Genomic DNA, 15,911 nt, shown 5'->3' with positions numbered 1-15,911 from the left:
ACAGGATGGGACCTGTATATTGACCTACTTTTTTTAAAAAATTATTAGCATTATTTGTAAGGTTTCAGTGAAATTGGCAGGGCCAGAATGTGCTTTATTGTGGACATGGTGATAATATATCCAGAACAACGCAGCAAAAACACAGGGAGTACAACATGTGAAGTTGGAACTAAGCTGAAAACAGGACTGTTTATAGACCTTGGGCTTTGGTAATGAGAAAATGAATGGGAATGAGACACAGTTAAAAACAATGAAGTCAGTCAAGAGAAATGAAGTAAAAAAAAAAAAAACAAAGCAAAAATTGAGAAAACTAGTTATCAGAATAAAACGGGAAATGGACAACAATAACTGTAATAAGGAAGAAACAAGAAAGTCACACATGAATGGAATAATTCGTGACGGAAAACAGAAAAACAAGACAGAGGGAGGAGCACACAGGGAAACAATGAAGGAACTAAGCTCACAAATAACAAACTCAAAGTAGGACCTGAAGCTGAAAAACCAAGAATTCAAAATTAACACTAGAACAGTAGAGCATCTTAAAAATCATCCAAAAAATAAAAGCTCGACAGGAACCACTACTTAAAAAACAGTATAATAACCCGCCCACCACCACCACCACCAAAAAAATTTAAAATAGGAATTAAGATATAGGATTGCAAAACAGCAACTCATTACAGTTATCAAAAGGGAGTCATGCTTTTGCTGCCGTTGTACCAAGTCACCTCAGGCATCAGATTTATGCATCAGTGTTTGCAAATCTAGCCTGAAGGCATACCTTTTTTATCTTTGGGAACACTTTAATTTAATGAAATCTAATTAAATTCAAATTAAATGTAATTAAGTTTATTTCAAAGCTTTTGGTTTTATTAATAAAAAAATTCTCATTCATTCCTAAATCAAAGACTCAACTTTGTCACAAGACGATGCTATTGGAATAGTAAAGAAATTAATGCTTTAACCCCAAACTTCAAAACTTACAACACTAGAACAATAAACTCAAACTTACCTATATTCACAGGCAGTCCTGAATTTAAATACATGAAAGTTTCAGACTATGAAAATGTCAGAGCAGCTATGCAAACAGTAGGAATGTGGTAATCTCTACCAAACAATCGTGTGATCTACTTAAATGAAAAAAGGGCTTTTTTGTTGTAAGGTGCACCGTGGTAGTGGTAAGTCGATGGCACAGTATGTGTGAGTTGTTACAGTGGAATAGTATTTGTGCATGTAGTTACTTGTTTATTACCTGTCTTTGTTTCTGTTTCAGCTAAAAAGTATGAGTGTAATAAATCACACGATCATATTTATGTTAGGTAAATTTAACTTGACTTAATCTTGTGATTTTATGCATTTTAAATAAATATTGGCTATTTGCTGGTGTATGTCTGCAGTTGTAAATTTTAGCATTGTATTATTTTTGTGCATATATATTTTTGTCAAAAAAATGACATATTGCTGCATGAGTGCATGAGTGTAAACAAACCTTTATATTTATTTACATACCATGTATGGATATTGTAATGGATATTGGTAGGACTGCATAAGACGACTTAAAGTTCGATGCCTTGATCATGAACATTTTTTTCATTTCAATGTAACGCAGTTACAAGTCCACCGTCTCACCTTTTGCAGGTCATTTATTGCAGACTGGGATTTCCAAACTGCATATTTAGAAATGCTCTCAATGATAGAGTACATCTATTTTTAAGTTATTTCTGAGTTGAAGTTACTTCTCTCTTTCTCTTCTCTCTCTCTCTCTAAATATAGAGCATTGTCTGCCCACTCATTTGACAGAAAGGAAGTGCTACGTATGTGTCAGCTCCTGTACTGCATTAATGGTTTCACTTGAAAAAGCCAACATAGAATCTACACTTGCAACCGTGTGTCAGTGAGAGCCAATGTATGCATTTACGATGCATGTTTATGTGCATGCATGGCTAGTTTTGTGTCTGCATTTGTTTATACCTTAGAGAAACACAAAAATGAAGATAATATCTTGAGCCCTCCTGTGTATTAAAGGGGCCAGCTGCACAGCTGAAGATCTATGAAGAGAAAAAATGAGTGAGAGAGAGAAGGGGGAATGAAAGACAGTGAGAAAGAGAGTGATCATGGTAGAGGCAACCGGAAACTTGTGGTCAAGCAGGCAGCGTTGAACTGCTGAGGCAGCGCTGTTAACACTGTTTTTGAACACGCTGCTTTTCTTAGAGGGATCAGGGCTAAATCCATCATACTAAGTCCTTTCATTGTACAGACCCATTCAGTGGATTGACCTGAATCAGTGTGTGTGTGTGTGTGTGTGTGTGTGTGTGTGTGTGTGTGTGTGTTAGTCTGTGTGTGTGTGTGTGTTAGTCTGTCTGTCTGTGTGTGTGTTAGAGAGAAAGAGAGGGAAATGGTCAAATGGGTAAACTTAGAGATGGAAGAATAAGTGGCAGGTGTAAAAGTTTATAAACGCGAGAAACCAAGGTATGAGTAAGAAGTCTAAAAATAGAAACAAATCCAAATACGTTCAGTTCAGAAACCTGCACAGACACCCCCCCACACACACACCCCTCCACACACCTCCCTTCTTCGTAACCAAAAGTAACTGAGCTCATGCCCACAACTCTTAGCCTCATACAAAAGGAAATACATTCAGAAATGAATCGCTGTCCTCACTTGCGTGTGATTCACGGTCTCGCTCGCTTTCAGTCTCTTTGACTCCTGTGACTTACATGTCAGTACAGCCTGTGTAGTGCGTGAATATAGCAGACTTGGGTGATATATTTGCCTGTCCCTATATGGAACAGGGTAAGTTTATGTTATATTATCTCTATTTTACTTTGTGTGTTAGAAATGGATTTGGATGCTTTTTGGTTATAGTGCCATCGTGTATGATACTAAGAATATAGCTTTTGAGATTTTGTTTTTATTTGTTAGATACTAAGAGGATATCTACTATAGTTTCTAAGTGAAAACACTTAGTTGTGTCATATTTTTATTTCTGTGAGTCTTGGTATGTTATGCTCCCGTCTTTTGCTCCTTCTCTGCTGCAGTTATTTTATTCAGCATTTTTCTGAGTAGTGAAGAGAGCAAATATTTATAACAAGCTTTCTCCATAACTGCAACAGGTCCTTGAAAAACAGGGTGTCTTCCTGATCTCATATACCATTTATCATGAACATGAAGGATCTGAAACTAAACTAACCATGGCCACAATGGGTGGTTAGTTCTCAGACTTGGGCAAATATCACAATCAATTTGTATTACGGGAGATTTACAGATGACTCATAAACCTGTGTGGGACTTTCTACAAAGTAAGTAACTTAAGCACGGGAAGTAGGCTGTATTAATTATAGATACTTTTAATGCTTTTAGGTTGTTCGTGTGGAACCAGTTCTAATTATTTTATCTGTTAACCTTCAGTATGTGGTGTGAGGTGTGTGAGTGTGTGTGTAGGTGTTCACGTAGGTAGACTTTGAACACTTACTATACACAAATGCAAAACATGTCTCTTCTGAAGATACATTGAAATAGAGATGTATTGTCACTGTCTGAAAACACATATAGTGCTGGTATTAAAACAAGGGTCATTCGCTGTTAGACAGGCAGAGTGAAAGGCTGTCTGTCCACTTAGTGTTTGTACGCAGACATGACAGAACATAAGTGACGCTCACTTTCCATGTCTATTTCCTGTCTACAGCTGATGGACACATGATGTGTGTGAGACCTGACCAACATGGCCCTATGGGATAGCTCAAACAACATGTGTAGTATGGAGCCTACAGGTACAGATCACCCACTCAAATAACTATACACAAAGCTCAGTTATGCAAATTTAAAACAGAATCATTCAGACTTAAACTCCCAGTGTCTCAACTTTTATTATCAGCTGACGGCTCCCCTACAGTTCCAGAGCCAGAGCTCTACCGGAGCATCCAGGCTGTGCTGCCCAGAGAAACAGACCAGCTGCACCAATCTGACTGTTTCAACAAAGGTAAAAACAAACCAGAAAAAAATCTCAATCGCCAATCGCCTTATCAAAATAATATCAGATGTAAAAGATGTGATAGTGTTTGTCTGTGTTTACAGCTGAGTCCGTTCTCATGTATAAGATTGCCTATGAGCCGCATCATGTGATTATTTTTACTGTGACCAAGTCTGTTCCTTTTTGTAAATTTTTCCACTCAGAGTAGATATTTAGTGAAGCCAGTAAGTATTAGTAGTAAGCACTGTGTGGAATGTTTAGCCATGTCAGCAAAACTATGACTCATTCTGTTGGTAGTCATCAAAATCTTTTGGATTTTTGCACTGGTATGGAGAAAAATTTGACACCTTTGGTGAGTGTGTTTAGTTTTCTGTGTTAAAAGCTCATGCGTGCATGTGTGTGTTTGTGCATGTGTGTGCAGGGATGCTGAGATGGACGCTTCATAAGAAGGTTCAAAAGAATCCTGCAAGTAGCTTGTCTCTGGTGTGGTTACTGATAAAGGAGCTGGAAAAGGTACTTGATCTCTAAATCTCTGAAGCGCTACCGTTGACACTCTTAAATTACAATTTTAAAGGAAAACATCACCATAAACCAACAAATGCTGACAGCAAACACTGGAGGTTTTGAAAAAAAATTGCTTCCCTTTTCACACAAAGGAAACTGCAGTTATCTGGGATTCATAGAAACTGAAATTGGATTATTTTATTGAAATATGTGCACCCTGTCATATGATGTGTTATCTCTGCAGGCGGAGAGATGGGACTCTCGCAAATGCATCATCCCATTGCTCCACACACTGATGTATGCCATTTACCAGGTATGGTTTGTCTGCCGCATTAGTACTCTGTGAAAAGGTACCCAAGAGCTGTTTGTTTCTGTTAATTCACTTATTTCTTGTGGTCTGTTTGCATTCTAGGCTTGGTTTTGTTAACGTGAATATAGCTAGCTAAATACATTTAATTGATATATGTGTGGTTATTCTTTTCAATATTTATACAGTGGTTTACTGGACTGCAAAAATAAAATAAAACCACGCATTGCTTTTAAAGCATGTAAAGTGGTGTGTTTCACTATGGTAATGTCCGTAGCACCTAATAGAAGAATTTTGAGAATTTTGCGTTTTAATTCCTAGAACAAATTGACTTAACAACACAACACATATTCATAAGCATAAAAGAAAAGTTGTAGTTGTGACTTCTACTTGTATTGTAAACCTTGTGTGTGTGTGTGTGTGTGTGTGTGTGTGTTTGTCCTTAATGGTGACATTCCAGACAGCATATATTCCAGATGAACTCTACAAGCGGGTTTACGACTTCTGTAAGAGGCTGCTGACGTTTCCTCACCCCTATTGCACTGTGGGCCTTAGCTACACAAGACAGATAAAAACTGAACGCTTCATTCCAGGTATTATTTCTGACCTTGACATAGTGATTGAATTTAAAATATGGGGTAAGAAGCTTGTATATGTTAGAACAACATGTTTAAACAGCTGCTGAGGCAGATCAGGGTCAAAAGAGATTGTGCCTTTAAGATTGTGGAACTCACTTCCATTGGACTTAAGATCAATGGACATTTATACCTGTCTCTTTTATGATTATTGCAACCATATAGTACCATTTAATGCTGCTTTAATCTACAGGTCTAATGTACCAGAGGATGGTCATAGCTGAGCAGAGATTAAAAACCGTGCACTATCCCTTCCAAGAGAGGTGAGTTAACTCTAAATAATGTACTTGTTGATTGAGTTAAACCCTTTTAGAACTGAATTTTTACATTTCCTCAGCTGTTTTCTTTGTTCAGTCTTTAAGTCTTTTTTTTAATATCTGCAGGGTTTTTGTTTTAGCTGAACCAGAGGTCTTCTCTGAGTCCTTGGTAACAGTTGTGTCAGGGGATTTTGAGGTATCAGCTACATCTTCAGGTCAATTTCTAAATCCTCTAGATCACATGCGCAGTGTGGTACAACACTCTATACAGGCTGCTTTAGGAGATGAGCAGTGCCATGGGCCAAAACTCGCTCAAGCCCTCAAGGTCAGTACACTTGTTCTTATTATTGGAGTTATATTTTGTGGCAGTGTAAAGTTAAATGTGGACATTTTCTATATGCCTCACTTGTTTGTTTGTTTGTTTGTTTGTTTTTAATTAGACCTGGTATAGAAGTCACTGTTTCATTTGAACTTCACCATCTAGGCCAAATATGACTCGCACAGTGTGAACACATCCTGGTGCCTCTCCCAACTCATGCAGAATAAATTATCTGAGAATTACAGTTGAAATTAGTCAGTGATTGGTGGAAGTAAGATCGGATGTTTGGGTAAACATACTGCAGAAAAGATGACAATCTAGCGAAAGCATTGAGGAAGCACTGCTGAGTTTAACAGGTTCTGTAGAAAGCCATTTAATTATTTATTTTTAATAATAGTAAGTCATACGAAGAGGATATTCTGTATTTTTTATTAATAAGGAAATTTAAAAGAAAAAAAATCATACGTGAATATTAGGGGTGCAAGGATACACAAAATTCACGGTTCAGTTCGATACTTTGGTGTCACGGTTTGATATTTTTTCGATACAAAAAAATGTTCATGCCTTTTTAATTTGTCATTTATTAAAATTATAAATATATATTTTAACTCAAAAGTACAGTTTTTAAATTTAATGTTGCTGAAACAACAAAGTAATTAAAAAAATAAATCTATCTGATCGAGAAATCACTCATCTTTGGAAAAGAGAGTTTATTATTAGTATTGTACAGCACTTTGGTCTACCAGGTGTGTTTTTAAAGTGCTATATAAATCAGTAAATGATGATAAATGATTTCAGAGAAATGGCTCTTTCCAAAATAAAAGCTATACTATACGCTTCTTCTGGGCTATATTCTCAGCAGCATATTAAACATATCAGGTCCCCATAAGGAGAATCATGTGCTAACGGTTGTTTAAATGACTCAGGTAAAGTTTGTAGCATGCGTGCTTGTTGTTTTTGTCTGCTTCCACTTGTCTTTGCACTAGGATGATGTCGGCGTAAATGTGCAGTCATATTCGTTGTGTTCCCACTAGTGCTGTCAGCGTTAATCTGAAATGACGTTAACGCCACAACATGGCAAATCTCCGTTAACGAGTTACCGCGGATCGCCCCGTGCGTGGGGCTGGACGGCGTCAACACATTAACGAGCAAACTGAGCTAACGCAGTAGTTCCCACCAATGTAACTGAGCATTGCGTGGCACATCCGACATACTGTTTTACTTTTGTCCATGACACGCTTACCTTCAGGGTCATACGTCACATGAAAATCAAAATAGTTCCAAAGGCCAGATCTGAATGAGGATGGGGGAGGTTCAATTAGCCATGTTGCAACGAGCTTAGCTTCTGTCTCGCTAGCTTGCCCTGCGCTCAGTGAATCTGCATTTGACTACTCCGCCTAGGCTGCACTGTCGAGCGCAGATCCACTGAGCGCTCAACACAGACAGCACCGTCAGAAGAAAAGTTGATAAAATAAATTAAAAATTTTGTATTATTCGATACATATGCGTACTGAACCGAAAGCACTGTATCGAACGGTTCAATATCGATACGAGTATTGTTGCACCCCTAGTGAATATGTATTACACTTGTGGGGAGGCTCAAGTCAATGATGAAGGGTGCACAAAGCAATCATGCGCCTGACCTAGTTCAAGTGACATGTTTGAATCATGTTTCTGTTGGTGGCAAGAAGGAGCTCTTATATAACAGCTGGATATAAAATCGTGTAAGAGTCATACCAAACATAATGAATAACGGGGTGTTGTTTCTGAGCTGCATGGTGGAAATGTCTCCTGGCACCGGTCCTAAGATAGCACCTCAGCAGAACACACACAAGGGCAGGCATACGCACATTTATGACCTCTCACCTCTTTGCTATGAATACATCATCTCTATATGTTTATTTTCCCGAGAGCATGTGTGTTCAGCCAGTTGTTTGTCTGTTTTGCAACAGGACATGGGGCAAGAAGTTGAGCCATATTTTCAGGAAGTGTTGGCGTCGCTAGAGCAGAGCTTGGAGGAGGGCGTCAGAGGGGAGGGGGGAGTGCTGAGGAGCCGTCTTCTCCAGCTGTACAACGAGATTCTTGCCAATGCAGACTCAGGTAGGATTTCTCTGAAAAGCAAATGCAGAGCTGTGCCAGACCACATTTCTTTTGGGCAAGGTTCGTCTGTCTGAGTCATACATGAACTTACAGGTTTAGGTAGACATGAAAGAAAGTGGAAGAAGTTCAAGAACCACAGTCACATCAAGAGGCAGAAGCAAATGGAAAATGAAAAATCAAGAAGTGATAACATCTGGTGTACCTGCTCTCTTGATATTAATTGATAAAAAATAGTCATTACAGTCTCCATGAAGTAGAAAGAAGGTGCACATGCATAATTTATAGTCTTTATAGTCCTAACTACCCTTATTTAACCATCTTAAGCATGGCATCTGCTGACCTGTTGGGCATTCAGGGCTTCCATTTTTCAGCTTGCAGTCAGGGGAGTATTGAAATGCTAATGCCCTTGTTTTTTTTTTACTAAAGTAATCTGTGAGTACTGTTTACATTCAGATCAAAAATGCCTGCAGTGTCACATTTAAAAAAGTATTGTGGGGAAAAGTAGACCTTTGCAAGTTTCTAGGGCTTTGTTGGGTTGTAATTATAGCAGGAGAATCAACAAAAATGAACGAGTGTAGAAATTATGTTGTTGCAAACTGTATGACAGAAGCTCTTCATTTGGTGTGTCCAAAGCATCTCAACATAAAAAGGGCTAAATCTCAGTCTAACCAAGCTGTGAACTGTAAACCAGTCAGTGTATTTTCAAGCATTATCTCTGATGGACATGTTTTATATAACCATGTGGCCTGGATTCATTGCCTGTTGCTAAGATCAAACACGACCTTCTGTTTAGCTGTTTCCCCCATGGCCAATGTGTAAAGTCAGCTGTATGTATTATTAGTATTTCCGGGTATACATTTTCATGACACTCTTTTCCCTGCTGTTATCACATCGGTTTATCTGATGAATCTGCCCTGGCTTCATCACAGCTGGAACACTGAAGGATAGACAGCGGTATTTACACAGAGGAAGTTGTAGAGTTAGCGAGTGCTTTTTTTAATATTCATTGTGACTTTTTTGGTCTCTTCCTCTCTCTGCTTTCCGCTGTGTGTGTTACAGAACCATTGTCTGGTGGACCACTATGTGACTGCCCTCTTCCTAACCCAGAGATGAGCTTCCACCTGTGGACAGCGGATCTGGATATTTGTGAGTGTCTCTTAATGCTGGCGGGATTCTAGAGGATGTTGTTGCAAACAGTAAGCTGAGATGAATTAGGCCGAGACTTGGGTGATACACCAAAAATAAAAAAAATCCATCATCTGACTTAGAACTTAAATGACCAAAAAAAAGGGAAAAATATGTTTTTATATCTTTGCTGAATTGCTTCCTTGTTTGATACTAGAAACATGATGCCAAGTTTTGTTTTGTTCCACGAATCTACCTTTTGTCCTTTCTCGCAACAGTAATAGTTAAAAATTCAGTCCAAATCAAAGTTTATTGAGAAAGAGAAGCTTTTGTAAATAGTTAGTGCAGATATGATTTCATTCAGTTACCAAATAACACTTTTTAATATACCTGAAACCAGTAAAGTCAAACTACAAGAGTCAGTCTGACACTGAACATTAATTAACATTGATTTCACTTATCAGAGATTAACACACTTAATGCAACAACATCATTTAAGCCCATATTGAACTGAATCAGTGGAGCCCTCAGAGTGACTATAGCTGAAGCGAGTGTACGTTTATTGAAATTGTAAATGATTTTTAAATTAAAACTAAATGTGTACACTGCAGTCTGGCACAATAGAGAATACTCCTCCGAGCACAACTAAGTACTCCTACTGAAAAAAATTACATTTACAGTCTCTAACAAAAGATTCACACATAATTGGGAAACTAGTTTGTTGAAGATGTGATGTAAAGCAGCATCTGAAGTAGTCATGTGATTGTGTAGACAAAAGTATGACAACTGTCAGTAAGTAATGTGGTAAGACCAGATGTGACATTTATTGAAAGGACTCACATACTGTGGCTCAGTGTATATGAATCTACATGAGTAACATTACCTGTATTGCATGTGCATAACAAATGTTCAAACTGTTGACAGGGCGAGAGCTGGCCAAGTGGCTTCGATCCAGTTCCATGTCAGAACAGTTCTCCGTCATTGAAGAGCAGGAGGACCCCGAGTTGGGGGAATCGCCCATTGACATGATGCCATGTGACATGACGCGCTTTTCCATTATGTCCAACGACAGCGGTATTGAAAGGGACCTGCCGCCCAGCACTGAGCCGTCCCAACTGCCATCTTTGGATGCCGTCAGCATGACTGGACCATGGGAACAATCCAAAAAGTAAATCTAATCATTTCTATTTTATCATAATAACAAGTTTCATTGTAGTTTGCATGATTTAATATGCAGGTTTTGTACTGTAGCATAGTGCAAAACTCCGGTCTGTTTTCCAAAGCATGCTTTTGAGCCACAGTATTTCATGTAAATTGCCCCCAAAGTCATGTGAAATAAAGTTGTACTTAAAGGTCCTCATCAACAGCATGCATACTGTAGGAAGCGTTCATACAATGATTTAATGCTCATACCTTCTTGTTCCAGTGAGCAAGACTCAATAAAACTGTTGAGGCGTGGAGGCATCAAAATGAAACCAAGCATAAAAGACAGTATGGTGCTGATACAGGAAAATATGGAGGACCAGGCAAGCCTCACAGGAGCGGGAGGAAGTGGAGGGAAGGGAGGAAGAAGAGGGATGACTTTGCAGAGAAGAGCAGGAAGCAGTGTGATGCACAACCCCTTCTCCAAGCAGCAGAGACAACTTACTGCCAGGATAGTCATCATGGGGACTGATAGGGTGCTGGGCCGCCTAGCTAAAGCCTATTACTTCTTCAGGTGAGGGACTACTCACATCACACAATGAATACAGTTTTTGATGACGATGCATTGACCAATTTTGCTTTGGCGCTTTTAGTATTCTAGGTTCTTATGTGGCCAAATATATAGCTTTTATTTGTTTGCTACTGCAAGCTGTGACACCTCATTTATGATTTCTGCTACTTTATTACGCTATACTGTAGTCACTTTCGAGACAGAAACCAACAGAGCAAATTTAGCAGTGTCTAAACAGATGCAGCTGGGAACTGTCTCTTGTGGTTTAAATCTACATATAGCTACATAGGTTTTCTTTCTCATGACTTTACTGGTCAGTGTTTGTTTGCGTTTTTTTCTCACTAGATTAAGTACGCAGTACCTGGCATGTCTTTTTACAGAGAAAAATGAAAGTAAGCATGAGAAGCTCAGATTGTTCAAATAGAGGATATAAGCAAACTGTATTTCTGTGTGATGTTAAATGTGTTTGTTGTAGTATAACAATGACCGCTCTTTCTATTTTAGGGAACATATTTTAACTGTGTGACAGTTGTGCAGGTACAATAACTGAAAAATGAAATAAAATGATGTCATAACATCAATAGGAAGCTACAGTTGGAGGAAAATCGTTACATCAAATCTTGAATTACAATTTGTGTTCACAGTTACTTAGTTTACTTTATTACTGGTCTATGAATCAAGAGTACTTTTTCTATTGTAGGTATCTGGCTAATTGTTAAAAATCCAATCATGCTCAACACACTTTAAACTCCTCATGAATCTCTGGTTTGCTTCTGCAGAAAAAGGGAAGCACGAAGGCTTTTTCTCACAATGAAAGTCGACCTCCAGTTTTACTACATCCCTGTTTGCAGTCCCAGGAGTCCCAGCTCCCAAGTCAAAGTAAGGGAACTTCCTCTTTTCAGCACACCACTGATTATTTGGTAAATAACAAACCTCAAAAGATAACAAAACCGAATGGCTTCTGTTTAACCAGAAGATCAGTATGTGAAACTTTGTATTCAAGTTTAGTTTATTCTCTGCAGTAGTGGATTGGTGCTTTGACGTAATGAGCCACATTTAAGGTATTTATGGTTTCACTTCCATGTTCCTTGTTTGTAGGAAAACCACCAACAATCCAAGGGGGATTCCTGCACTCTTGGTTCCTATTTGAGCAACGTTGACCCATGGTACAACTGCAACATCAAGAGCTTGGGTAGAATGATTCCCAACCTGGCTAAAATGGTACGATAAAACATATTCAAAAGCAGGGTTTTGTTAGATACTTAAAATGTACAACTAAATGAGAGTGGAGAATTACTGTAGACAGTGGCAGTGTGTGTGTTGGAGTGCTTGAGGTAAAGCACAGGAAATTGCATTGCATAACATACTGTGAGGAAAATAAATATGTTGATTTCACTGAAACCACAAGTAAAGTAAGCTTATATCAAAGATTTCTTGACACTGCTCTGTAAACTCAAACAGGAAGTAGAAGTCTTCTGAAACTGGAAAATGAACAGTGATATACATGCATGTAAACTACTGTTACAGTTCATTGTTTGAATCGAGTTTGGCATTTGAAAAACGAAGAAGTTTCTTCGTTGTAGAAACATCTCAGTATACTCTAGTAAAGTATTCCGTTCTTTCTTTTCCTCATACTTAGATTTAATTTATATGTAAAATAAAGTTTTATATGCCATAGCTTTGGGTTCGTATGGTGCATAAGAGTTCAAACTGAAACACAAACTCTGAAACTGTCAACTTAAAGAACAGTAGCTTTAGCATAGTACCAAAATTAACAAGCGCTGTTGCATTTCCTGCCTTTCGTGGACTATTTAGTGACATCTATTTCAGATACAGTTGATGTGCAATCAAAATGACTATGCAGTTACAACATTGTGCAGTCAGGTTAATTTTACAGGTCTTTTGTTTTCTATAGCAACAAGCAAGCAACGAGAGGCAAAAAGAGCCCTTCATCTCTGATATAATTTCCTATTATGTCCGTACTGGTCAGCAGCCGGTCTACTTCGCTATCTACTTTGTTAAGGTAACATTACATATTTTCTTTGTGGTCTTTTTTTTTCTTCTTTTCTTCTGTGAAAACAAAATTTATTCAACACAATGCATGTGAGCATTGTCAGTGTCTTTTTTCAAATATAAACAAATTTTTTAAACGTTGTGTCATTTCCATTAGATCTCATTCAACATCATGACGAAGGAGCCAGTGGAGGAAGTGTTTCTTACCCATCTGGACATGGATTTCCCTGAATTCAGGCATATCGCTGCGTCAGTTAGAGGTAAATTGTTCTTAGAAGTGTTTTTCCCAGTATTCTATGCTTTACTGTAACTGTGCACAGTCAAGTTTAACCACATTCCTCTAACCAACAAGGAGATAAACACAGGAAGAGCTCGGGGGAGGTATGCGGAGCTATGGTCTCAATGAATTACAGAAAGGTAAATTTCATTTTTTTTCAGGGGAACCCCCTGTTTCCTTCTTGGATTGCTATTAGTGCTAGTTTAGCCAAACTTCTTAACAGTTACCAGAAGATGTGCTGAAAAATTTCCGACTCCTGATTCTGTAGTTTGTGTTGATGCATTTTTGTGAATGCATAACCACTCATTCTCACTTGTTTGTGTCGTGGTTCTGTATGAGTGCAGGTGACATTAAGTGGCCGTGACATCGATGAAGGGATTTCCGTCAGGATGACGGGTGCTCGGATCAATGCCATTCCTTCCAATGAAGCAGAAGGTGCAGAATTTTCTCAATGAGTCATGCTTTCAATAGTTTTGTCAATACTTTTTTAAGTTCTGTGTTTTCTTATCCTTTATGTCGTAGATCTAAACTGTCTGACACTGATGATAAACGAAACCTCCGTAAAGACGAAAAACAACACTGTGGTGAGTTGACCAGATACCACAAGCATGTATATATATATATATATATATATAGATAGATAGATAGATAGATAGATAGATAGATAGATAGAGATATCTATATCTATAGATATATATATATGTATATGCAAATATTTTTTAACAAAGTGCATTATTTTGCAGGAGCCGCCAAAGTTTCGAACCAGCAACATTAAAATTCGCACTTTGGAGAGACGTTCTTTCACTGTTACACTGGACGGAGATGATTCCAGGACCTACAGAAATGTGCAGAGGTAAAAGAGTGTAGTCTAAGTTGTATTGTCAGTGTAATTTGCTTGGTGTCTCATTGGTAAAGGGAAAAAAATGTGTGATGCTACATTGCTAGCAACTACAACAGTACTAGTGGTAAAAGAGAGCTGCAGTTGGTTCAGGAGCTAATTAGTTTCCACGCAGTCCAAACTGATCTCCATGTTAAATATGTTTTTGTTTTAGCATCGAGGTCTCGCCCTGTGTGGATCCAGGATACTGTGTCCAGAAAACAATGAGGTCTAAATACAAGTTGGAAGAGGATAAAGATGCTGGACTGAGCAAGTACATGAACAAAGGACTTCCTCTGCCAATTAATACATTTGCTGGCATCATCAACTGATGTGATGAAGTGACCCCACAGAGACACTTTTAGTAGTTGTGGCAGTGGCAATGACCTTTCTCTCTTTTAAACATCTAATCCAGCGAATGAATAGAAATCACATCTGAGTCATGATGAGCTGCTTCCGAAACTAGAGTTTCACTCCGTCAATCTGAAATGACTGGCACATTGACTGGCAGTACTAGTGTCAACTTTTGCAGTTAATGAAATAACCTGTAGGCTGCTTTTATAGTCACAGGACAACATTTGTTTTTACTGCAGGTTATGATTAAACCTGACGGTGTTCATTCCTTTTGAATATCCTGCTGTGCCAGCCAGAATAATTCCGGAGCACAATGTTGTCTCTGACAGTGGAGATATCAGCAACAAGCAAAAGCACGTAGCTGATGAGTATTTGGATCAACAGTCATGTGGCATAATAAAAACTCGGCAATCTGGAAATTTTGCTTCAAAAAGCTATCACTTAGTGGAGCAGATTTGATTTTGTAACAGTTGCTCTACTTCATAGACACTACCGTTTACTGCTTCTTTGACACACACACACACACAAACACACACACACAAGAATGCTGACAAACATGACCTGTCACCTACTGAAATATTCAAATAATTGAAAAGCTGGTACGATGACAGCTGTCGCTCCCTCTTGCTTTTGTCCTGACACAATCTTTCAAATACCTTTTTATCCATATACGTGTTACATAATGTAAGCTGTTAATAGGGTGCTACTGTTTACTGTAGTTTTTGGTTTAGTGTTTGGGAACTTTTTAGAATTCTAGACTCACACTGTAAAAACGAAAAGAATGTGCAATGTCAGATATTACTACAAAAAAAACGCGCAGCTACTGTCTACCAAACAGAAGTGACAGATTACAGTTTGCCTTCCTTGTAATGTATGTGACAAACAGCTAAACAGTGGTCAGTAAATGTCTCCAGTCTACTTAAGTGTGAAAAATACCCCTAAGCCCAATCCACGTACTGCACTGTGTTAGATGAAGTAGATAAGTTGTACTAAAACTGCATAATTGTTGGTCAATTTATTTTAGGAAAAACTTTGTGTGAGGTGTACAACATGTTACTATGTTATCGTAATTACTGTATATGTCATAATTGTAGAAACATCCGTGTGACATACAGTCATCATATGATGTGCTCTGAGTTCTAGATGTATGGATGTTTGAGATCTGACGCAATCATTGCTTCAGATGTTGATGCAAAAAGATTGTGTGGCTATAGGTGTGAGTCTGGGGGGCAAAGGTCTCAAACTCAGGAAATGGAAATGATGCGTTACTAGGTATGTGGCAAAAAAAAAAAAAATCAAGTGTGTGTATGTGTGTCAAATAGCATTGCTGGGTAAAATCACAAGTTTGAAAATCATGATATATTTTGCACATTATTTTCTTATATATCATATATTAAGTATGGTCCCAAATGTAATTGTGTAAATAACTGCGATTGTGTAAAATAAATTTAGTTTTTTTTAA

At 38.1% G+C, this 15,911-nt stretch overlaps 1 protein-coding gene across 6 annotated transcripts in view; it reads left to right on the top strand.

Moving 5' to 3' along the window:
- pik3r6 (phosphoinositide-3-kinase regulatory subunit 6) overlaps nt 1–15,911 on the top strand; it is a 21,713-nt gene extending 5,802 nt beyond the window's left edge. For 2 of the 6 annotated variants that reach the window (XM_085162221.1, XM_085162222.1), the window contains exons 2-21: nt 3,683–3,767; nt 3,890–3,976; nt 4,389–4,480; nt 4,716–4,784; nt 5,239–5,371; nt 5,607–5,676; nt 5,797–5,995; nt 7,942–8,089; nt 9,149–9,235; nt 10,139–10,382; nt 10,641–10,931; nt 11,708–11,807; nt 12,027–12,149; nt 12,844–12,951; nt 13,099–13,201; nt 13,294–13,358; nt 13,563–13,653; nt 13,741–13,802; nt 13,962–14,071; nt 14,271–15,911. In XM_085162221.1, coding sequence (XP_085018347.1) covers nt 3,719–3,767; nt 3,890–3,976; nt 4,389–4,480; nt 4,716–4,784; nt 5,239–5,371; nt 5,607–5,676; nt 5,797–5,995; nt 7,942–8,089; nt 9,149–9,235; nt 10,139–10,382; nt 10,641–10,931; nt 11,708–11,807; nt 12,027–12,149; nt 12,844–12,951; nt 13,099–13,201; nt 13,294–13,358; nt 13,563–13,653; nt 13,741–13,802; nt 13,962–14,071; nt 14,271–14,427 — 2,388 coding nt within the window. In that variant the 5' untranslated portion in view covers nt 3,683–3,718 and the 3' untranslated portion in view covers nt 14,428–15,911. Of the gene's footprint in view, nt 1–6; nt 2,791–3,682; nt 3,768–3,871; nt 3,977–4,388; nt 4,481–4,715; nt 4,785–5,238; nt 5,372–5,606; nt 5,677–5,796; nt 5,996–7,941; nt 8,090–9,148; nt 9,236–10,138; nt 10,383–10,640; nt 10,932–11,707; nt 11,808–12,026; nt 12,150–12,843; nt 12,952–13,098; nt 13,202–13,293; nt 13,359–13,562; nt 13,654–13,740; nt 13,803–13,961; nt 14,072–14,270 lie in introns of those variants that run through there. The other 4 variants (XM_085162218.1, XM_085162219.1, XM_085162223.1 and 1 more) reach the window with 3 other exon arrangements.

This window comes from Neolamprologus multifasciatus, chromosome 6 (genome assembly GCF_963576455.1).
Source record: "Neolamprologus multifasciatus chromosome 6, fNeoMul1.2, whole genome shotgun sequence".
In the NCBI taxonomy this organism is placed as follows: domain Eukaryota; kingdom Metazoa; phylum Chordata; class Actinopteri; order Cichliformes; family Cichlidae; genus Neolamprologus; species Neolamprologus multifasciatus.
The sequence above is the reverse complement of the archived record's forward strand: the minus strand, read 5'-3'. Positions and strand labels throughout refer to the sequence as shown.